The following is a 25,153-nucleotide window of genomic DNA, read 5'->3' on the forward strand; positions in this document are numbered from 1 at the left end:
CCTTGTAACATCTAGGAAGGTAAAACAACGATAAATTGGGAATTGGTTTTATTTGCCATTAAGTTTTCAGTTTGTATTGCATTGCATATTTAAACATACATGGGTTTATGGGACATGTGGACTATAAATACAAGTGAAAAGATTGTCTTTCTCACAGCAATATGATTTCAGGATCAGAGACTTCAAGGGAAGTAGAATGTTAGTCTACCAAAGAATTGAACTAAAATGGTCAAATAATAAACTGGAATGGAGATTTTTAGATCTGTTCTGTTTCAATTTGTAGTTGATAACCTAGAGTAATTAAGCTAACTAATAACGGAGTCTACGTGAGAATCATAGGGAACCTAGTTTGCCTTTGTCATTACCAGACAGAAGTAGGTACCAGGACAAACATTGTACCAAATTTGCTGTTATTTCTATATTTCTGCTTCTAAATTTTTGGTTTCTTAAATTTTATACTCACCTGCTTGTTGTGGCCTTGCTGAAATATCCCCACCCTGTTATCCTTCCCCTGAGTGACGCTGGCAGTCTCTATGGGGAAGGGAAACAGAGGAAGTTGGTTGGATTCCTTGCTTTCTTTGTGGATTTGGCTTGGTTTGGGAAGGATAGATTTCTGTCCGGATGGCCACACTTTGGGAATCTCTTTATTAAATAGTCTTGCTTTCTCAGATGGAGTCTAGAATTCTGTAAGGGTTTCTGCTTATGTAGCATTTATGTCCTGTAATATTAATATGAATTTCTACTATTTTATCCTTCTCTCAGAAGACCATCTACAAGAAGAGAGATTTGAAAAAGGTAACTGTAACTCCAGCAATTTCCTGCAGTTCTTGATTCCCTAAGAAAATGTGGTTTATGTGATCACTGTCTGTCTGCATTCCTGAAAAGGGATATGCTATTTTGAATACGCCAGCTGCCTTTGGCCAGATTTGACAGCAGGCAAGAGAATATTAATTTTCCACCATTTCTTTGGAGGGAATTTGAGGAGAAGAGAGAGACCTTACAAGTACTTGCACATAAAAGAAGGACAGGGACTCCCACACCTTCTGGCAGCAGCCAGATGATCAGTCAGAACATGTAACTTCAAATTAGCTACACTCTGCCATGTCCTGCTTGCCTTAGGTCTCCAGAAGCAATTAACTACCAGCACTGGCATGAAATGAAGAAAGCTTCTGGTAGTCACAACCTGTCACTTTAAAGGAAGATAAAGAATTCACCCACAATTTAATGTTGCTGGTTGTTGGAACAGCTGAGAGCTCTCATTGGAAAGCTCAACAAGAATTTAGCACCTGTTTATGTTAGGATAATTTTAATCCCAGAAAAGACTACCAAATAATTTATTTCTTTTTACCAACTCATCTGTTGTAGAATTGTAAATGCCCTTGCTTTTTATCAAAGTCAACAAACGGGCAGGCAATGTTTCAGACCCAATCTGCCCTAGATTTCTTAAATATGGAAGAAAGATCATTCTGCAGTCAGGGGGCAGTTGTGTTTGCAGAATTTTCTTTGCAGATTTGACTAAAGTAGACTAACATCCAGCCTGCACAGTTGTGTTCTGTTTCTTCATATATGTGACTTTCACTAGCTGATAAAAGGTCTGTCTCTTAAAGTGGGATTTCACAGTAATCTTCCAGTTCTCAATACAAGTGGCTTGCATCATTTTTATTGTTATATAACTGAATTTAATGTATTATGGAGTAATGTTTCTTCTACCAGATAGGTAAATTAACATGAAAGGTGAAAGTATGCTGAAGGCAACGTATTTTTGAAGAATTTTGTTCCCAATCAGCATCAATGTCTAAAATATATCATTTAACTTACCAGACCGGATTTAAACGAAGTTGTAAGTAGAGCTCATAATTCAGAGCTATGACACTGGATCCTTTAATTATACGCTGAATTTTTCACCTAAAACTTATACAGCTTGAGGGATTGATAGTCTGATAGAAAATGTTTATCTTCAGGATAACACATTTAAACTTAGTCCAGAAACTCTGAAATTTGGATCTGTGAAAAAATTTGGTAATCTTCTTCCACTTTCTAGATGGTTGGAGGAACTGAGGTGGCAAAGCAGTAACCCCTTCTGCTCCTCCTGATGATGTAATGCTTATGTATTCCTAAATTCATAAAAATTGTTTTAAAAGTAATAGTGCTGTGCAGTGTTGTGATCCTAACTTTGTCACTCCCCTGAGAAATACTGTGATGAGCAAAGCATCCTTTTGTGTTATACTGACAACTGCAGTGTGCCCTGTCAAAACCAGCACTATCCACTGTCGAAAATAAATGTGGTTTTGGCTAATTAAAGCCTTTAATGCCATCTTCTGACCACGGTTAGGAACATTCCTGTTTCTTAGACTTCTGTTTTTTACATAATTTTGAAAGTGAGTATCTTGTATATTTATGACTAGCTGATTGCTAATAGATGATATAACTTCAAACAAAACCACTTATTGTTTATTTGCTTGTAGCTACTTTTTTGAGTGAATAGTCCTGAGCTGAGGTTTAGCGAGACATAGCTCAGAAGACATTCTGATCTCACACTGAATTACTTCAGAAAAACAGATCTGAGAAGCCATATATATATTTTTTTTTCCCAAACCATTTCTCTTTATGCTCATTTCTGAAGGATATTTAGTTCCCAAGGAAAATTTCCCTGAATATACCACTTCTCTCTGATCGCTGCAACTTAATGGTAAGTAAATTGCTCTGATAGACATTCACAAGCAAGAACCGTAAACTCAGTGGCTGGGATACTGCTAAGAACAGTGGGTGTGAAAGCTCAACATAGGATAACATTCCTATTAATAAGTTTACTTCAGGGTCATCTTCAGCTCCATAAAATGACATCCTCATTTAGAATGTTATGTTGTGAGGAAAAGAAATAAAAAAAAAAAATCTATATCTCGCTTATGGGAAAGAATAAGTATCGTGGTACAAGAGTTCCAACAGAAGCATAATATTCCACCCACACATCAGCAGTTTGGAAAAGAACTATGCCTTTGAAGAAGATTGGAGGGAACTAGTGTTGCCAGACTGGTTTTTGCCCTTCAGAAGAAATCGTATTCTAATATGAGGATTCAAGAGCTATTTATATAAGAAATGCAAATAAACAGAATTTCTGTGTTCCACAGTCCTTCCCAAAATGCAGCGTTGATGTCCTCCTTCCTGGTTTGTCCTCCTCCACGCTGAAATGTGACTATTATTTTTTCACACCAGTCTTGCACACCAAGGCCAAATTCCAGAAACAGATGTCTAACTTTGCTTCCTTCCTGTTTCAGTTGTCTTGCTACTAATTAGTCTTCAGTGTTATCTTCTTCAGATTTTTCATTTATTTCTGTGTGGTAGAAATTGGAAAATCATTGTGTATTCCTAAACTTTCTTGTAATACTAACTTGGATCCTATCACAAGCTTGTAGTTAAAGCAGCCTCTCAGCAGCTATGAAAAAAATTAATTCTCTCTCTTTCTTTTTAAAAAAGGTGATGGACAGACAAGATGCCTGTGTGTGACCTGTATAGCAGCTCATCACTGGCAACTTCTGCAGCAGAGCGTGCAAAGGCTTCTTATCACACTTGCAGAATGTAAGTATTCAGACAGCCTAGTTTTGCAGGATGCTGCTGAAAAGCAGTCAACGCTTTCCTGTCCTTGAAGAGTTGTCGATAGTGATAAATTAATGCCCGAGGTAACAAGCATTATAAATTATATCAAAATAAATAATCAAAAGAGCTTATTTGAGTGGGGGGGAAATAGAATATATATGCCTTATTATGTGCCTAGACCTAGATATAGACGTGCAGTACATTCTTACCCTGTTTATATTAATATGCTTATTAGAATATGTATTAGGAAGCCTATCCAATACATAGTAAAGGCATGAGCTCTCTCTGCTTTTCATTATCACAGAGGAGTACAGAGGTTGCTTGCTGCATGCAGGAGTCACTCGTGTACCTCTGGGTCATGATTTTCACCTGCAAATGTAAGAGGTTTTTTTTCCCCATCTCCTTAAATATACCCTTCTCATAACAAAGCAGAAGTTCTAAACTGTGTGAGGCTTTGAGTTCAATGGGGAGAAATTAAACTGACATATCTTTTCAGCTCATCCTCCAACCCTGCTGCTGAGCATTTAAACACATTATGTTTTTGTTCATGGGTAATGGATTAATGATCCCAAATTATAGATTATGGAGGCAGTCAGCTGTTTTTGCTTTATGCTGCAGCACATAAATCCTTTTCAGCCCACCTTACCTCTGTTGGTTATTAATGGCATCTGACCAGGACCATCAGATATCAAACACTATGCAGGAGGCAGTTCCTGACTACAAGATTAAGAATAGAGAGAGTCTGCAAAATCCTGCAAGTCCCTTTAAGAAAAAACTGGGATGATAATGATCTGACTAGGAAGCTGGGATTAGGTGGGAAAGGTCTTGCAAAGTAGTGATCTTGCCTGGCAGGAACTTTCCACAGTCATGGGCGAGTGCTGGAGTTTGGAATAGGTTTATCTCCAGACACATAGGTAAGTGCTCTATCTAGTAGGGACTGCTGGTATAAAACAAAAGAAGAAAGCCCTGCCATTACTTTTACGGTGTCCTACAGTGGATGTAGGAGTCCTTGCAGCAAAGTCTTGGTTGACCAGAGCTTTGAGTCAATCTCTTCAGTCTTTTATTTTAAGTAAGCACAAGGACTTAAAGGGTTTTTTTCCTGGGTTTTATTAGAGTACAAAGAACAACCATATTTTAAGGAAAAAATACCCACCAAAGGACATCAGAAATGAAGTAAAAGGTCTTGTCAGTAATACTCTCCCTCACCAGCTCATTTCTTTAGAGGCCTTTAGGGTCTTACCTTGTATTCCAACTCTAATATCTTGCTTTTTGCAGCAAATTCTGTGTGTCTCCTCTAACTCCCAGAAACATTAATCTAATTTATGTCACAGCTGTTTGAGGCCTTGTCCTGCACCTGCCCCTGCCCTTACTAGTGGTCTCCCATTCCCTGCTGTGCCACAGAGGCTCTGCTCTCTCACTTTGCCTCTCAGCCTTTCCCACCCTGCCTTCTTGAAACACCTCTTGCTGCTGGCGTGCTCCTTTGCTCTGAAGGAAAGTATAATGTTTCCTCTGTCCAGAGAAAAGGTCTGAAACTGTTTGTGGCAATCAGGACAAGGTCAAAACAGTCTTTCCACTCTGCTTTGAAAAGGCAGCCTTTTAAAGGAACAGAATATTATAATGTAACTGTGGTTTTGGTTTTTAAATTTTTTTTTAATTATTTTTTTTAACTGCTAGGAAACACCTGGAACACGTGGCATTCATTGCAATGACTAAGACAGCAAGATTCCAGGGATGGTCAAAATGGATCTGTAGCTGTGTAAAGACATTTTATGGGTTAGTCAGACTAAAATCAGTGTACCTGAGCACATACACTACCTTAAGTAGCCATTTTTTCCTCCTTTCATCTGGTCTTTCAGCATTAAGTTAAAAAACTCAGACCAAAATAACGAGTGTTTCCTGGAGAAGAGCTGTCAGGAGCAGGAAAAAAGCTCTTTTCTAAAAGCAAAAATATGTATTGGCTTCTTCACACCAAAAGCAGAACAGATACTGCTCTGAAGATGACAGCCTGTGGTTGATCAGCTGCTGATCATGGGTCATTGTGTTTTCTTCAGAGTCGGGATAATTGAAGTGAGATTAGTTTAAGATTGTGAGATAAGAAATGTGCTTACATTTGAGGTAAAGATACTGCAACCGTTTAAAATCTTTAATATTCTTGCACAAAAATTCAGAAACTTCTGTTTAACTTCTTGTTGCAAATTCCTTATCATATTTAGGAGAGCAGAATCAATCATAACTTTACTCTGGCCCTATATGAGCCAAATTTTCTGTAAATACCAAGACCATTATTACACAATTTCAGAAAAATTAACCTGAAGTGCACCTTACGCATTCATCTAATCTAATAATTCCCCCAAACAGAACATTAATTAACATAATAGCTTCACATTGCTGGCTGCAGGTATTTCCGAGACGTTACTGAGCTGAAATACAATTCACATGCCTGAAATTAATCGGCTGCTTGGCAAGATTAAACTCATCTAGCCTTTGACAACAGTAGAATAAAAATTTACATCATAGCTCATCACTCAGGTGCTCGTTATAGTCTAGAGACACTACAACCTCTAGTTTGAGTATGAAACCCATCTTGGTTATTCTAGTGCATCTTGATTATTTAATCTGCTTTAGTGCAAGATGAATCTCACTGCAGACACCTGCATTTGTACAGGTACATCCCAGAGTGCTGGAAGTGCTGCACATAAGTGAAAAATTGAAAAAAAAGAAGGAAGGAAATACTGAAAAAGAAAGAAGGAAAATCGAAACAAAGATGACGTCCCACAGAAGTTCTTAGGTGGTTTGCTTTTTATATTTCTGTGTTTTGTTTCATTATTTTGCACAGCAGAAGGACATGGGTATTTGACACAGATCTAGGTTTGTGGTTTGTCAAGTTAAGCCTAATAAACCAAAGCGTCTCCTTTGGGTGGCTGTCTGCAACCACATTAAAACAGGAATGCTCAAGCCTTTCAGACAGCAACATGTTCAGATGCAGCAATGCCTGTTGGCGTGTGCTGCACACCATGTTAACTCCTGCACATATAGAGCAGAAAGTAAAAAGACAGCAAAGTGAAACTCAGAACATCAGATTCTCCCAACTAGCTGCCAAACTCAATGCTTTTTGTTGCAGTTTCTGGAACCTTTAATTGATGATGGAATAAAAGTCATTCATCGCACTGAAACCAACAAATGAATCTGAATAAACAAAATCCCAAACTGTTTTTAAAGTGGGACATTTTTTCTTCCATTTAGAAAATGTTTGATCTGTATGAAATACTTCAGAAGTCTTCACTTAGTCACCAGTGTCTGGGAGAAAAGCAACTTATTGCTCTGCTTTTTTGTGGAAGCTAGTGGTTCCCCTGTCAGTCCAACCAGTGCAGCCTAAGAGTGGATGGACATAATTATCGTGTCATGTAGTAAAGGCTTCCAGTTAAGATCTCTGATAATGTGGTGAAGTACTGCTAATTTAGGAACACAAAATGAAAACATGTTAATGAGACAGTATTGCCACTGTGAGATTACTCATCAGTCTCATAGTCTGTACTGGCTCTCAGTATATTTTTAACATCTTACAAACAATTTATCCAAGGAGTTGTTAGGAGTTTGGCATTTTCATAGTACCTACAGGGTGAAATATTGAATAAAAAACTATATTGACAGAGGAAGAATGGTTTCTGCTACAGAAGTTTCCGAAGTGTGATGCAGAAGAAGCAGTATTCTACAGGAATGCAAAAATTCTTTCATGTAGGTTACCTAGACACTCCCATACCACAGGAATGTGCCTGCTAATCCCTGGCTAACTCATATTATTACAGATATATTAGGTACTATATGATTAAATCAAATAGACGACTAATACAAGTGTTTGACCTCTTTCTTTTATTAGCATATTTTATGTTCATATTTTACAATATAATAAGTTATATATACAGCATTAAACAAAATTATTAGAAAGTAAATTTTGGCAAGATCTACAGGAGGTTGTTTTTTTTCTTAATTCCTGTACATCTTTTGTGTAACAATAAAAATATTGTATACTAAATAAAATTATGTTAAATAGTCTGTGTTCACATTGGCACCATTACTTTCAAGACTCTAACTTTTCAAGGCCCAAAAAAGACATGAAAAACCGAGGACTCTGTATCTGCTTTTCACAAATAAATGGTGTGTACTATTACATGAAACAAAATACAGGAGACTGTCTACTGAATAACACTGTAGTTACACACTGGCACAAGAAAAGGTAGAATATTCCCTTTTTTTTTTGCTTTCCCTTTTTTTTTTTTCGCTTTCCCTTTTTTTTTCATTTTAGTAGCACTCGTCCTAAACTGTAAATTCAGGGTCTTTAAAATCTTGTTGAAGATTGCCAAGTTGTCAGGAAATCTAGAAATCTTATTGAAGCCTGTCGAAATCTGCATTAATTTGTCATTGATTTCAAGACAGTAAGAATTGCACCTCTAAAGTAAACATTGATTATGTAGCTAAACGTTCAAATAAAAGCAGCTTGATGCTTCCACTTAAAGGAAAGTAAAAATTCTCATCAACTTTGGCGTATGCAAATTAATGAAGAGTTAAGACATGGAAGAAATGGTGGAAGAAGAATAATGAGGAGGATAGGTTTAGGTTTTATGCTGCAGTAGGTACTTCCTCAGCTATACAAGTTATGTACTGAAAAAATAGTAAATGTAGATGTTAAAAGGTGGTATTGTATTTTCTGCACAATTAAGATACTACCATAGATAAGATCTCGTTACTAAGTGATGGAATACTGGTTGTTAACTTCAGGGTTATAGCTAATATTTTTTATAGCATTTTGTTCAGTCATGCATTTTCAGATTTAAAAAGTTTGCTTTCTAACTGACACATCTCTTAATTTAGTGGTTGTACTTGTTGAAATCTGTCATCACTTATTTTAGCTATAAATTAAGCAAATAGGTTTGGTAACAGCTACTGATTTCTGGTCTGAACAAGTTTTAGAGAACTTTTAACTGTGAAAATCAGAGATTAGGTAAAAAGAATAAGGTCAGGTTTTGTTGTACACAAACTCACAATAATGCTTTACTTTCCAGAGGAGCTGGTTTTCACCCGTGGATCTGTGTTCGTGGTCTACATTTACAAGAGAATAGCATTTAAAAAACACTTCAAGTGGCTCTAAAGGAATCTGCTCTTTTTGCCCTTAGTGCCATATGTACACCTCTGTAGTCTGAAATTCCTCTGCCTGGAATATAACTTGATATAGTGATGTGGAAAAATGCGTTTTTTTCCATGGTAATGGACAAGCTGGATGTTTTTTTGCTTCATTTTTGTCAATTTACAAAGAGTGACTGTCACCTTTTGCTACCCACTTGCTAACAAGCTTGTCCTCTGCAAGCCAGCAGTTTGAATTTACGGTTTCTGAAATGTCAGTACGGACCAAGGGTGCATTTACATGCATTATGTACAGCGTTTTGAAGTGCTTTGATCTGTAAATTATGCTGGCTCTTTTTCATATAGTGTAGTTAATCTGAGGACTGTGTATATAGACCTAAGCACATACTTCTAGATTCAACATACCCAAAGTAACTATAGAAAATGAAGCTGATTACATACTAAACATGATAGAGCCAATAGAAATGTACGTGCCTAATGTGTATTAATTGGTACTGTAGCTGTGGTACTGCTTTTGACTGTAGCTCTTAAAACATTGAACAAATGCCTAAGAAAAAGGAATATTTTCAGAGAGCAATTCAAAGGCTTTCTTGAAGGCCAGGCAAGAAAGGTACCTGCACATAAACTCATACACAGACTGCAAAACAGATGTTTCTCTGTCCACATATTACCAGTAACTGTTTAACATGATCATTTTGTTTAATGACATGTTTCATACCAAACTTCTTGTTTTGGTAGGTAACTTCATTTTTTCTAGAAGACAAAGAGAAGAGCTTCCCGTTGGCTATCAGGAGCAATTAAGCAGAAGAAACATAAATGGTCATTTGTCCAAAGTCTTTGACGTGGTGCTTGCTGGAATCATGGTTGTTGCAAGTGATGTGAAAACGTGGGTCCCAGGCAGGCAGGTCAGGATGTCCCTGCTGGTTCAGGAGCAGGCATTGCTTGTGCCCACTCCAAAATATCTGCACACAAGGATTCGACAGCATCCAACCGCTCAATTTGCACCAGTTTGGTTAGCAGTTCCGGAATGCTGTAACCTGCTGTGCTGATGCGATCAAATAGCTGCATGCCATCTGTCATACCACCTATCTCATCCCTCTTCAGTCCAAAGCTCTCAGCGAGGTGGCGCCACGTTTTCACTATGGCTTTTTCTGTGTTGTAGGTCGAGCTGAGCATTCGGCTGGTCTTCTCCAGGCAATCAAACGGCAGCTCTGTAGGGCTCAGACCTGCAAAATGAGATTTATATTGTCAGATGGCTCTGTGCACAGGTCTTGACTATTCAAGACATTTACTAAAGTACTACAGTATACACTGTTAGAAATAAGTACAGCTAAGATCTTTAAGTGATACTCAATTTCTCGCTCCAAAGTTATTGCTCTGTATTACTCAATTAATTCTCCTAGTTACAGTACAGTACAATAATTAGGGTAGAAACCTGTCAGGGAAAGAATTATTAGATGGATTGTATGAATTTCTGTGGCACTGCTCCTTCCTTCAACAATTTATTAGCTATTAGAAAAAGTATATTGCAACCATTTCCCTAGGGAGCAGCTCCATTAATTCACCTCTGCATGTCAGGCACAGAGTTTAAGCTCGAGAGACAGCTCTGACCCTTCCCTGAGTCTGTCACTAGCAGCTGCGGTAACATCTCTGTAATTGAAAGTTACCCTTGTAGGAATATGAGAAGTGAGGGGAAGTAATGATGCCAGATGCTTGCAAGCATAAATGTCCCTGCAAGCACTCGATTTTACCATCACTGAATCTCTAGGGAGGATTTAGCAGTCATCCTGTGAAGAAAAAGTTATTTTTTCCTGTGCGTTTTTTCTATGCGCTCACAGACATAGAATAGGAGAGAGAATCAGCTAAAGCATTTTTCCAAATCCAGTCTTTTTGCTTCTGTAGTTTTCCTGCTTCGCACTCAACAGCGGTAATTTGGTGGGAACTTAGAGCTCCCTGAACCACAGAAAATTCAAAAGTACATGTGCACACATGAACACAAAGTGTGTGTGTGGAGTAAATGCAGTCGTGTCTTCTGTTCTGCAGGGAAATTAATTCATGTCTCTTCTGTCAAAACAGTCCAGGTAAGTCAAGTGGTAAAGAGGGTTAAAACACTTAAACCGCTGATTAACTTGGAAACTCCGCTTTTTTTGTAAGAAGTGGGATAGCATGTACTCTGCAACTTGGTCTCTGTGTGTGTCCTACCAGGCCTCAACACTACCCTCCTTGGGCTCCATGGGAAGAAAGTCCATGTGCTTGCAGGGAGAGAAGCTGTGGCTCCAGCCCCAACCCAGCCTGGACAGCTCTGGGATCAGGCCACCACGGTGCTTCCTGGCAAGTGAGTACAAATCCACCTACCCAGCTTCTCTTCTGGATTAGGACCTTCTTATTCCCATAGGAAGGCGGAGGACTTTCTTATTTTATGTAGCAAATGCTTGTGATCTGATTTTGTGTTGTTAACTACAGATGCAAGTTTTGTACACTCACCTTCTGCAACGTCACAGACATTAGCATACACGTCAAGTATCTTTTTCCTTCGACTTTGAATCTAAAGGAGAAGATTTTTATTTCATTATTTTTTTCAGTCATGGGAGTAAACAATTAGCAGACAGCAGTGGAAAACCTGTGGGAGACTGTAATTTCATGGTGCTAGGGGCTATCGCATAATGTCCTCAAAAGTCTCTTTTGAAGACTCAAAGAAAAGGGCACAGCAATTATTCCATGAAGCATAAACCTATTTCTGATTTCACTTCCCACTGTTAGAGATCTTTCTTTCCATCTTCCAGACTTCTTTAGATTAAGTACTTTTCTCCTCCAGTGTTTGTATATTTTATTTGAGACCGAAGCAAACTCCTGACAGTGAAGACAAAGTCAATACCATGCACACAGGCAATTAATGCAGGGATGTCCAGCTAACCCAGGACAGGGCTGGCCACAGGGAATTAAAATGAGGCTGAAATTTTCTTCTTCCAGTAACCTAACAGGACTGTAGAGGAGGGGATCTTCCTTTCTGTCATTTGACATAGAACTGCTTAGTGCATTACTAATTAAATATATTTTCTTCCTTGAATAGTGCCTAGTTGGATCTGACGCATTTTACAGACAGACAGAAAAAATTATATCAGTGGAGCTTTGGACAGGGAAAATCTGAGGTCAAGGGTGCTTTAGTCATTTTTGAAAAGAAAGAAATTTGGACAGAAAACCTGACATTTTCCAAGCTGAAAATAGACAATCTGATATAGTTTCATTTAGCAAAAATATTCTTGAGGTTTGGCGTCAGATCCAATATGGAGTGAAAACAAATGACAAAATGTCATGAGTTCTCAGGGACCAGGATTGTCATCCCTCTGCCAGCTCTCATTAGGACTGAGCTTTCTGAAAAGCTGTCTTTTTGATAGGACTCTAGCATTATCAACACAAATTCTCCACTTTCCACTGCAAACCATGCCATAAAAAGGCTCTGCTTTCACTAATTAGTTTTGTGGAAAGGTTTTCCTCATTTTATTTGGGATCTAAAGGGCAAGGCACATCAACAACTTGAATTAATAGACTTGCAGCTGAAGAGCACAAAGTATCTGCTCCACCCAAATAAAGCCTCTCTCACTTGCAGGGATGCTGTACAAGCATGTTGTATCGCGGGGCAATGCAACGTTGTTCACATATTCTTGGTATAATTTACATGTGCTTAATCGGTTGTGCATATTGTAGGCTTGGATTAGCTGTTTAAGAACCTTGTAAACAGGAATTTTTCTTTTAATGGGATTTATTAAAACTCCTAAGCAAACTGTTGGATGTTCATTTTTATTATTCTCTCATTGATTTTTAGGGCAAGGAGGGAGGTTAAATAATTCCATGCCCGTGAAAAATTATGCACAATGCACATTTTGCCAGAGCCAGAAGACGGGGAATTTGTAAAGCTTATGCTGAAAGCAAACAGGTGAAGTTGAGCCTGTTCATCCTCTGTGTGACAGTTAGTTCATTGCATAATGGTTTTTGGTTTAACTAGGACGGAGCACACTTGGCTAAGAGCAAGCCTCTAACTTTCTTCACCATTGTCCAGTTGTTCTGGCAACTGGCTTTTAATCGTGAAATCTTAGGTGTGGAGGAGTGGAGGATCTTGATGCAATCTGTCCTTTCATTGACAAGTTTGTCTTCACCCTTGTCACCAGGCTTCAGTCCATAAGAAGTATGTTAGAACAGAAGCCTGGAAGAAACAGTTCATGCTTCAGGTGTTTTTACAAGCTAACTATCTAAATGACTCAGGAGAACGTATCTATATGCGTATATACAGTCTTTAGAAAGTAACCCACTTCTTGTTAAGTGCTCTGATTTCATGCATACCACATTTATATTATGCAATTTATAACCAACGTGATAAAGTTTGATATATTTAGAAAGACCTCAGAAAACTGAATTTTAAAATGGGAGCATTGGAGTGGTAAGTTATTTTCAGATGGCCATAACTGTGTGCAATTACAAAAACATTTCTCTTGTGTTGAGACTTTGTGTGTCTGGTCTCAGCTGAAAAAAGGAGCTACTTTGGGAAGTTTGAGATGAACCGTCCTAGCAATTTAAAACATTTAAACCTGAAAAGATGTATTTCAAAATCTTTTTATTCTTAAGATGTATATGTTGTTTGATGTTAATGATGTAGTTTTGTCCTAGCTGTTGCCATTTAAAAATTATTTTTGAAATAGTAAAAGCATAAAAAATACCGAAGCAGATAGTTTCATGTTAATAAACTGAGAAGTTCTGTGGGTGGTGTATGGCCTTAACTATGCCTTAAAATACTCCAAGTGAGATAAAATGCCCTTAGCAATGCACGCTCAGCAGGAAGAAGCGACCGCGTTCCGCAGCAAAACAAACAGTGGATTTGCAGTGTCCTTCGGAGCACAGGAGTGACCTTGAAAGCATGTGTTTCTTTTTCAAAATCATACACAAAACCCAGGCACAACACCGGATATTACTGAAAAGTCTGCACCGTGGAAATACCGATGCTACAGGGTCAAGGTACTTAGATGTTCTGCTGTCATATGAATCCAGCCATACTGCTACATTATTTTTCTCTCTTGGGTTTTCTGTATTAAATGCGGATTGGGAATAGTTATATCAGTGTTAGCTATACTGGGGGGGTTGCTGTGATTTGTTATTTCTTTCTTTAGACTTTAAAATATAACACTTCTTAAAAAAGCAATTACACTTGTAGGAAATTTGGTTTTATTCATCCATGATCATTATATACACACACACACACACATATATATCACTATGCAAAAGAGATTCTATAATAAATTTGCCAGGAGAAGCTTTTGTAAATTAGTCTGGTCTGCACTATGATGTATTTTTGGGAGTGATAGCTCATACATGGTTTTCTTAAAAAAAAACCCAAACCCACAAATCATAGAAAAATCCTCTCCATTTTAAGATCTCAAAATAGACTTACCCCAGTTGATTTATTGCTTGTAGAAGATTTATCTCTGGCCAAATGTACTAAAGATAACAAGCATCTCTCTGGAGTCCCTTGCTTGTCAACTGCTGCTTCTTCATCACTATCCATACTACGACTCAAAAGTCGTTCATTCTCAGAAGATGCATCATTTTCACTGTAAAATGAACCATATGGTTATCCTAGTGAAGCCTCTTGTGGGTTGACTCCAATCATCTCCTATTTTGCTATCCTAGAGTAGAAGAATAAAATATCTTCTATTTTTTAAACTGCCTTTCCTCTAAAATCCTGTGAATGTAACTGCATTCACCTGCACAGGGTACAAGTACGACAGCCACCAAGGTACACAGTCATGCACAGCTTGCAAGAATCCTTTTATAGAGGGATTTTCCTCTGAGGACAGTGTTTAGCCCGCCTTATTTGTGTTACTCTGCCAGGTATGGCTGCCAGGCAGACCCAACATTAGGATAAACTATTATATCATGTCACCTAGATAACACTATGGACGAGGAGTTTCCTAAAGGCCTGAAGCAGCTGTTTTTATTCCTCCTGCCTAAAAGTGAAGGGGAACCTCAGTAAGAGCACATATGCAGGAGCAGCACTCAGGTCCCCCTTGAAAGGGGAAATGGAGCCCCAAGAGACAATGAACTGGTCACACAGGGAGTGGAGTGGAGACAGGTTTCTCTTTGGTAGGTTCCGTGATCCTCACTTAGAAACTGAAGAAGGAAAAGTCCTGCTGCAGCAAACTACCAGCATGCCCATCTAATTCCCATTTCTCATTGTAAAAGGCTGAAAGCAGAGGGGCAGCTCCAAGTGACTCAGACCACCTTGTACTCAAGGTAAGGTTTTGAGATAAAGTGGCTGTGGTCACCTTAACTCTGCCAGAAACTCTAACAGCTGCAACTTTCCCATTGACAGGTTATTCCTTGGTCTGATACGCTTGAAAATCTTGGTACTAATTACTTGTGTTTTGTTCTTCATGCCCTCTGCACCAGGGTAGATGGTGACCACGTCCCTCCCCCACTTCAAACTGGAAATAAATATATTTCTTACCCACCTTTTAACAGCCTTAGCTGGAGTTGCTGTAAGTTTTTCAAACTCTTCTTTCTCAGAAAATATCACAACGTTATCTGCAGATCAACAATTAGAGAAATTTAAATTTGCATTGAGTTTCCAAACGCATGTTTTGTCTCAGGAGTTGGTTATGCTGGCAACCTTACTGCAAATGTAAATCTCCTAATACCTTTTAATTGCTATCAGAGGACTAAGTGACATACTGGAAGTATAAATATTATTATATACAATTCTTTAGTAAACTGACATGGATTATATACAACTCTTAGGAGAAACTGTAATTAAAAGAAATGCATTAGGTGTATTAAATGCCGATGTTGTCCTGGACAGAAAAAGCAAAACTAAAGCAATTTATACCTTGCACTTCTTTCTTCTCTTCTTGTGTGTTAGCCTGAGCTTCAACATTTTTCACTGAGTGGCTCTTGCAACAGGCTAGAATATAAAAAATAAGACTAATTATCCTTGGAAGCTATCTAAATATAGTATTTGCAGCTATATTTCATGTGCTTAACAATTACCTTGAGCAGAAGGTTTTGTTTTCACAATGTAAAACATGATGATGAGGACAATGGCAATAGCCATTATGAAGATAGTAGACATTGCAATTATAAGAGCTGTAGCCAGATGTCCTTGTCCTGAAAGATCTGCTGGAATAAACAAAAAATACTTTCATAAAGGGGCAACTCCAGACCAGAGAGCAGTTAACTGTTTGCAGTCTGTTCTATACTTACATTCTGCATACTCATTTAGTTGATCTGAATCTTGGTACTTATTAAGCATTGAAAGCTTAGCTTTATATCTCAAAGGCAAACTAATTAAAAGCTTTTTAAAAATTGTGACATTTATGCTGCAATAACCAGTTAACAGTGTTCATAAAAATATTTGATGACACGATCCATCAGATACAAAACTGTAGGATATGGTATTATCTGCTAATAATACAGGAAGCTACAAGTAAGCAAGACTAGCATCTTCCCTAATACTTTATTCTGTGAAGCAGAATTGAAAAAAAAACCCAAACAAATGAAAGAAGCCCCCCCCGCCAAACAGCTGGAGTGAGAGCTAAAATGACTTGATAACTATGTCTGCCTCAAAACCTTTGCAGTAAAAGAGAACACAATGCCCTTGTAGAAGAAGTGATGTTTTTCTAACAGAGACTTAAAACACAGCATGGCTGAAAAGTGAATTTAAAATAAGGTACATGTAAAGGTATTGAGAAGCAGAATTTGGATGCTGCAGACTGGAATCAAAAAGCCACAAAAGGAGGCATAACATGACAGATGTGCTAAAATGCTTGAAAAATTTAATTTTTCTGAAAAAGTGATCCTCATGATCACATTTCCAGAAAATACAGGGAAGATCAGCATTGTCAGTGCCTCATTAACTCCATCTTTCCTGTTGGGTCTTGTCAGGTTCACATTTTATTTTTAAACTTAATAATCATGCTGGAGAACGACTTCTGTTAGCTCAATAAGAGACCGGCCATCTTCGTGCATCACATTTTTTTCATCAGTCTAAGCTAAGCTTTGCAGAGCCATGGTGCCATTTCTGTAAGTCTGCATATAATGAGTTAAATTTACCGCTGGCATTACTGAGTACAGTTCAAATCCAATATAAGTCCACCTGACTAAACTAGCAGTGTTGATTAACCAAGAAATTAAAAATTATTCTGAATTATTTTTAATAGCAGTTTTAGAAATCTAGAAACAGTGGCCATGAAATTCACCAAAGATATTTTCAGCTTGCTTGCACTCTGCTGATGCCGTTTTCAAAACAAACAGCTGCTAAATTAAATCTGTGAATGCATTCTTACCTTTGTGAGCGTGCTGGTAAGGTGAGAAAGTGCTTGTGCCGGAGGTACTTGGGAAAATGGCTGAAATGCCAGAGGTAGCCCCTGCACCTGCAATATAAACAGAAATGCACTAAACTTTAATGGTGACTTCGTCCAGTCAAATGAATATCTTGGTCCAAATAAACAGAGCCTTTACTTAGCTTGATTGCACTTCCAATTCATTAGCAAAGAACTCATGTACTTGTTGCTTTTTGAAATTTCACTAATCCCCGTAAGCATTTTAGGCACATTGAAAATTGTGTTATGGACTACATTTCTGCATAACATCTAGAGGGAATGGAAGATGTCAAAGCTCCTGAATGGTTATGAACTTGGAACAACCCAGACGCAGGCAGGGCCTACTGTTATGCATAGATTCCCATATTACAGATCCATCCTGGGTAGCAGAAAGTTTTCCACCACCCTGAACCAGGACTCAAACTGTTTACAACCCCCACATCATTATTTGTAACCACAGAGCCCAAGTCCCAACTGTTAGACTCATCAAATTCGTGCTTCTAACAAACATCCCTCAGTAGCACGATCACTGTGAAATTCATGAGGGTATGCAGACCCTTATGAACCCACAAGAAAACTAGGAAGGTGGAAAATAATAGTGTTGAATGCTTTTCTATTCCATGCAGCTGTACTATCACAAAAGGGAGTATTAGAATTTCCTGCAGTCTAGCTGGGCAGCACCTTTTTTATGATTCCCCCTGCTAGTCTGAATCTATATTCTGAGGAGGGAAGAAATCCACAGAAATAGTGAAATTAAGAACTTAAAGGAACATGTCATGTGGGCAGAAGAGCGAGACTAACCAACAGGGGTTTCCATGTCTAACTTCTACAGTTAAGTCTAAAAGTTAATATTTCAGATGGTATCATTCACCAAGTTTTCAAAGCAGTAAACCAAGTCATAAATTAACATATTTTGACAACACCAGTCAATACTGCATATTATTAGGAATAAGGCTGTTGGGAATGCTTTCATACAGGATGGTGTTGGCATAGCATTTCAAAACAGAATAAAAACATTAGGGTTGGGAGAAAACAATTTCTCTTCATTCTCAAATAAACTTTAACACCATTGTTTGACTGGTAAAGCAAACAGCTACTACCAAGAGACACTGAAAAACATCTTCTGGCTTGGAGAGGGTATGAAATCCTTCCTGCTTTGTAGTAGCTGTCTATGGAAAAAGTCCAGCGATAATTAAATTCAGCAGACCTAAAAGTGAAAGACTGTACTATTCATCTGGCAAGATGCACACAGCACGCAGCTCCACCACCTAGTCTGGCAGCTTGAGTACCTGATAACTAGCCATGCCATTCTTTTGACCTAGGAAATGCTCTGAGAAATTAAAACCACCAGGTAAACTTCACAGGAAATTAAATGGTCTGGAATGGTCTGAGAAACATTCCATGTTTAAGAACAAAGCAATATATATGTTCTTCAAATTCAGAGAAGTGTTTTCTAAAAAGAAAAAAAAATACTATCTAACATAAAACATGGCTGCACATAGTGAATGAGAAAAGTGCACTTAAAGTGGCCACAAAGTATGAGTTGCAGATGTCTTCAAAAGAAATTTTCTTTAACAATGGTAAAACTTCTTTCAAACCTCATTTGTTGGAAGGAAATGAATCCTTTTGTTATAATTGGAGAGTTTTTTCCTCCCAACTGAAGAAGTGTTTTCATAAATTTTTAAACATATTAATTTGTTAATTCATATGCTTTTCACACTGTGTAAATGATGGGCAGATTTCATAAGTCTTGCCTCTGGTCCCTTCTCTGTAACACGCTTCCTTCTAGGAAGAATTAGTTATGAGCTCCAGAAACTGCAGTACATCAGCAGACCATTTACATATCAGTAGATGAAGATGTCATCTGCACATAGAAGAGATTATTGACAGCTAATATGTTAAATTTTCAACAGCTCTTCACAAAACTGAAGCGAATCATCCTTAGTCTCAACTGCTGCATTTACTTATCATGACTGAACAACAGAGTAAATTTAGTGAATACGGTATCCTGATGCTTTTCTTCATGTCCACAGCTACCGGGCTTATGCCTATTCTAGCAGTCCCCCTGGCAAATCCAATTACAGCCAATAGCAATTCCGTACAGACCTTGCAAGCTACAACAAGCCAACAATAGCTTTTCTTACACTGCCTTTCAGTTAACGCAGGCGAGCCGTTCTGCTTTGTCTGTGTGGAGTTTATCTAACAAGCTCCAGCTCGTCTCCTCCATAGCAAGTTTTATCAAAACTCTCCTCTCTCTCTTCCCCTTCATCTGATATACAAGGCCATTTTACTCTTTCTGCCTAATCAATCTTTCAATCATTTGGTATTGTTAAGCTCATGTTTTGCACCTGTCTGTGAAAGGAAGTAGAGACTTCCAAGGTGGGAAGTCATGCAGCAGCATGTAGCACTGGAACAGTAAGGAGGAAGATCATCCATTCTTCATTCAGCATCATCATCACACTTCACTCAGCTCTATCCCGATGTCAGGATATGGCATGTTGCCCATGCCATGTGTACACATACATGAGCCTCTCTGTGCAGAAGACTGAGCAACTTTGGTTCCAGAGCCTATACGCAGAATATTCTTTGAATGGGAATGGGGCCACCTTTGTTTGTTCTGTAGTGCCTGTCATGTCAAAATCAAAGCTAGTGCTAGAATGTGATGGCCTTTTACATATGCCTGGTGGGAGTTGGTCGTTATGCATATTTTAAGCCCATTAAGAAATTTAATAATTTGGCATATTCATTATGAGCCAAGATTTTTCCTTAGATGTGGCTTAGAAGAAAGTGCCAATTCATGCACCTGCACTACAAGAGGAACCAAAAATGCCAGCTTCTGCAGAAGTTCAGTTCACATTGCCTTTCTGCGAGCAAAAAGGAATAGAACTCATAGCTGCTGCTTTTTCCCAGTCCAGAACTACACCATGACTGCAATATCAGTTGTTCACGTGCATATCCAGTTTTGCATCCCAATCACATCATTAATTCTGGTCCCAATATAGAAGACACTTAGATAATCTATAAGGACTTAGATATACACCAGGCAAAGACATCCTATGGTGCTACAGCACAACATATGGAAACAACTCTGTTTCAAGCACAAAAAAAGACTGATGGCCGTAATATAGCTGTACAAAAGAGTGGTTCATGTTCCTAGACACCTGTGTGTAATATTATAGGAATATGATAAAGACATTAGGAAAGAAGTTTATCACTGAAGGTTGGTCAGCTTTTGCATTATAAATGTATTCTTTCAAAGATTGTTATTTAGTAATAACTTTCTGGGGTCTAAATACTCTTTCATTAAAATCCCCATACTTTGTGTATAAAAGAACTATTGAATTTGTCTTCACAATTGAATGCAGTTTGTTTTTATTTTAACTCAAAAGATAGCTTTAACTTAGATTGCCGCACAACTAGCCTTTTGTCCTCATAGTGAACAAATGCTAGGCAATAAAACACTTTTTCTATTTCAAAGAACCTTTCTGCTTTATGAAGCAGGACTATTACAGTTGTTCATGTGTCTTGAGACAGACTGACAATAAGTGACAAACAGAACTACCAGCTATGTGAGAGAAGGAGGGCACAGGGAGGGGAGATTTTACCAACTTGACCCCTTACAAGTGCTTGTGAATAAAATCTGGTGCAGTAGGAGACCATATGTGCTCCTGACATATGTTGCTGTGGGTGTGAGTTTACTGGTCCACGCACAGGACTGCTGCTCATAGCTAGCAACAGCTATTTAAAGTTTTTAAATACTTAATGGCTTATTACAAAAACACTCAGAATATATATACAGCAGACTACCAGAGTGATCCCAAAATAAGAAATGTTTTAAAAACGTCTTTGTGTTTATATGCATCTATTTCTTGCCATTGAGCACAGCCTGTTTCCCTGACGCACTCCTCTTCTCATAGCCATGGTCTACTTATGAATGGCAATGCATACTCACCACTGCCAGCCAAGCTGCAAGTGCTATCACTGAGATTGTTTCACAGGAGCAAAATAAGATAAAGCACATACACAAATAAATAACTAGCACCCTGGAAAACGAGATGACAAATAAATTATATCGAGTTGAAATTCAATAATGGTAGACTGTTTACGGCCAATAAAGTCATGAAAAAACAGATTATAACTAAACCTAGTCATAAATAAAGACCTAGATATTTGGAAATCAGAGGTCAGAATTTTCAGATTAATGTAAATCTGTGTGCAAGTACACAGGAAAGGGTTTGTTTAAAATTTAAGGAAAGAACCCTTCATATGGAAACCCTGTGCACTTGGAAAGTAAAGGAAGTTGAAGCAGCAGGTAAACCCAAGCCACACTCTAAGGCATCTACATATGACTTCTGTAATCAAACATTAACCAACCCTGAATATATTGCATATTAATTTCATAAATACCTCTAACAAAAGAGATTATCCTAGACAATGGAGGATACTATAGGGCAGGTTACTCCAATGTTTTCAGGAGCCACAGACATATACTTCAGCTAGTGAAGGCAGTTAATAAACCAGAAAAAGCTCAAAGCAAATTGATTCCTGAGATAAAACCTTTTAAAAAGGAAGATAACTAGATTCTCCTGGAATTTTATTTTAGCTCTGGTCATTGTTGCTGTAAGTATCTCTGCTGTTCAGCCAAATAAGAGGAAATACTTCATGCTGCTGTGTGTATGTTAATGCCTTATACTGTTCTATTTCTCTCTCCTTTTATTTTGTCCAGGTGGGGAAGTGGTGATGATTATAGGCTGCACAAAATTGCAACAAATGTAATTTATTTGCATCTGTTGAAGTTTTGTTTTGGATTCACCGGGAGCTATAAACATTGCACTGTACTGGAAAGTCAGAGCCACATGCTTCATGAATTAAGTCTAACTCCAGGAATTCAGTGTTATCACCTCTTTCTCTGTACAACATGAAGGTGATAATTGCCATTTCAACCCTACTATGGTGATTTCAGAGCATCAGAAAGAAGAAAATGGATCCGCAAGGAGCTGCACTCCCACTTTCTATGCCTTTACAGGTGGTGGAAAGCTGCAGCTCTTGCAGGTTTTACAGCTCAAGACGCTGGGCAGTGATGCTGCCTTCCAATATTTCCCATGGGCAGGTGCTGCTCATGGTGGGAGCTGCAGCTCTGTCATGGGTGAAAACATCAAAGTCATCAGAGTTTTCCTTCAGGAAAGCTGCGCTGGGACCAGTTGCCCCCCTGAGTGATACCTGGGCCACCTTTTCCAGCAGTTGAAGATAGCAACGCCCATATTTGCTTCTTAGATCCCTCCCCTTTAAGTTTTATGGCTGAGGCTGGCCAATTTTGTCCTAAGGTTAGGCTCCCTTCCTAACATAGACAAACCCTAAGGGGACAAGAATTAGGCCATGCCACCAGTGAACAACAAAGTATCGCCTTCAACATCTCTCCCATTACACATGTGAAGAGGAACGGGGTGTCTGGAGATCAAACAACTAAAAAAAAATAATTTGGAAAATTTGTTAGCTCCAGCTAATAAGCCTCATAAGCATATTTTGAAACAGAAGGAAAAAAAATCCAGGTGTTGATAATATTGCAAAAGGACAAAACTAGCAAGGAAAGAAAATCAGTACTATTACAAAGAACGGAGAGTCAGAATAAAAATTTCTGAAGTAATTATTTTTCACCAATACAGGTATTTTTGGCGCTAGGCTTGTTTGTGTTAAGCATTTCAACTAAGGAGGCTGAGTTCTCAGTCTTCAGTACATGGGTATGGACTAGATCCCCTGATTACAACTCGTTACATGAAGCAATCAGCCTGTTAGTCCATTGTTCGATCTCACCTCTTTAGTTCTTTTGCATGTACTAAAGATACAACAATAAAAATGATCTTTCATGTTTCTAGATGCTATTCATTTCCTGGTAATTGAAAAAAATAACTTGACTACATTTGTTTTCCTCCATTTTTCTTCCTTTCTTTCTTTCTTTTTTTTTCTTTACTTCTTCTAAGCCATCACCCATAGGTGTTAGACTTAAAAACTTACACAGGTTTGCTTGTATACAATCAGCAAAAATAGCAAGAGGAAATAACAGTATTTTTTGCTCATGCACATATATGAATATATACAGTATATTAAAAAGAAAATCCTAAATCAGTACCAAACTGCTCACGTTAAATAATTTATGAGTGGAAAAGGATCTGGATGTTTTATGTAGTTGTGTAAATAGAACTTCAAATGAAATGTTTTTCAAGTTATTGTTTTCCTCCATCATTTTTGAACTGGAATGGCAAATATTAAAGTTTTAAGAGAAGAGCGGAGTTAATATACATAAACTAATAGAGAATTGCAGCTGTTAAAAGACACAGTCTCTTCCAGCAGTCACTGTACCTTTCTACCAAGAAACTCCATGTAGGTTAAAATCTTCTGGTTTTCACATGTACTTTTACATTGGATAATAATACCCAAACACAAGCCCCCTCCCCCCTACATAGTCAGAGGCCTCAAGTGACTCCAATTCCAGCAGTGTTGACAAAAAAAATCTAGCTTATTAACGTGGGAAGCCACATCTTGAAGTGGTTTGGTGCTCATTACATTCATTCTTTGATTTGCATAGGCAACCTGCCTCCCCTACTATCTGCAGTGCTGCTATTTATCACAGAGGTATCACACCTCAATTTAATGTCAGCAAGGGGCACTGATGGCTCACGATCTGCTTCATGCAGAAGGTCTTGCATCTTTGATGTTTTCCATTGCACTCCTCTGTGCTTAGCAAACCAGTCTTGAAGCTCCTAACAAGAGATCTGGGTGAGCTGCATGCTGAGAGAGCCCAGAAGCCTTACACCGGTTTTTCACAGTGCACAAGACAGGAAAAATCACAGTCTTTATGATGATGTTTACCCTTTTTCCAGTAAGAAAACCCGTTCTGATACACAACATGCATCCTTACACTCACATCTGCACAGCCCCTTCCCCTACATGTCCGCTGCCCACAATCTGCCAGAGTCCAGTATCTCTCCCAGACTGCAGAACACTATTGCTCCCATCCTTCTGTCCAGAGAGAAAGTTTCAACACTATCATAGAATCATAGAATAACCACGTTGGAAGAGACCCACTGGATCATCGAGTCCAACCATTCCTATCAAACACTAAACCATGCCCCTCAGCGCCTCGTCCACCCGTCCCTTAAACACCTCCAGGGAAGGTGACTCAACCACCTCCCTGGGCAGCCTGTTCCAGTGCCCAGTGACCCTTCTCATGAAAAAATTCTTCTTAATGTTCAACCTAAACCTCCCCTGGCGGAGCTTGACTCCACTAAATCTCTGAACCACTGTGAAATGTCACCTGCTCTCCTCCCCCGATTTTCCATGCTATTTTGTGCTATTTATGTCTCAAGACCCTTGAGAGGCCCACCAGGGAATTTCTCTCAACTCCAGTCCTTTCTACGCTAATATTTCCAGATGCTGGGACTCAGGGTGTTCATCTTTTTTCCTCAGCCATTTCAAGGTTTATTGACTGTGTAGGAGATGAAAGTTGCACAGCAGGCTCCTAAGAGTTGAAAGCTATTTGTTTACCCTTTGATCAAACTCAAATACTTTTCTGCCAGGTAAAATGCATCATCAGGCGAATTGTTTGAGCTGGTTTCCATGCAGGAGCACACACCCCCTACTTCACTCTCCCTCTGTAACACGTGGGCCAGGCACTTTCCCAGCAATATGTTTTGCCAGCTAGGTAGAGTACCACTGTTTTCCCTGGAGGTGTTCAAGGCCAGGTTGGATGGAGCTTTGAGCAGCCTGATCTAGTGGGACGTGTCCCCGCCCTTGGCAGCGGGGTTGGAACTAGATGATCTTTAAGGTCCCTTCCAACCCAAACTATTCTATGATTCTACCCTGTCTCAAACCTAATGAAAGCCTAAAATGGGATTTATCTGCCCCTATTTTTCTGTCTGTGTAAAGCCAGAGCTTGTTTCCCCCGGCTTCCTATTTTTAAGTAATTTGCCATCCTTGTCTCCTTGTAACCCATTGGGTCTCTTTTCTCCAGCAGTGTGTTGTAGTTAGGAGTATTTGAAGAAAAGCATCTTGAGGGG

General features: G+C 38.6%; 1 protein-coding gene across 2 annotated transcripts in view; it reads right to left on the minus strand.

The window, feature by feature from the left end:
* Nucleotides 1–8,936: 8,936 nt before the first annotated feature.
* Nucleotides 8,937–25,153, minus strand: part of EDAR (ectodysplasin A receptor) — a 63,498-nt gene continuing 47,281 nt past the window's right edge. Inside the window, exons 6-12 of one of the 2 annotated variants that reach the window (XM_069877407.1) lie at nt 17,064–17,150; nt 15,769–15,894; nt 15,608–15,682; nt 15,234–15,306; nt 14,174–14,333; nt 11,218–11,278; nt 8,937–9,959 (exon numbers count right to left, since the gene is read on the minus strand). In XM_069877407.1, coding sequence (XP_069733508.1) covers nt 9,640–9,959; nt 11,218–11,278; nt 14,174–14,333; nt 15,234–15,306; nt 15,608–15,682; nt 15,769–15,894; nt 17,064–17,150 — 902 coding nt within the window. In that variant the 3' untranslated portion in view covers nt 8,937–9,639. Of the gene's footprint in view, nt 9,960–11,217; nt 11,279–14,173; nt 14,334–15,233; nt 15,307–15,607; nt 15,683–15,768; nt 15,898–17,063; nt 17,151–25,153 lie in introns of both variants that reach the window. The other variant, XM_069877399.1, reaches the window with a different exon arrangement.

The sequence above is a fragment of the Phaenicophaeus curvirostris genome, chromosome 1 (assembly GCF_032191515.1).
Source record: "Phaenicophaeus curvirostris isolate KB17595 chromosome 1, BPBGC_Pcur_1.0, whole genome shotgun sequence".
Taxonomy (NCBI): domain Eukaryota; kingdom Metazoa; phylum Chordata; class Aves; order Cuculiformes; family Cuculidae; genus Phaenicophaeus; species Phaenicophaeus curvirostris.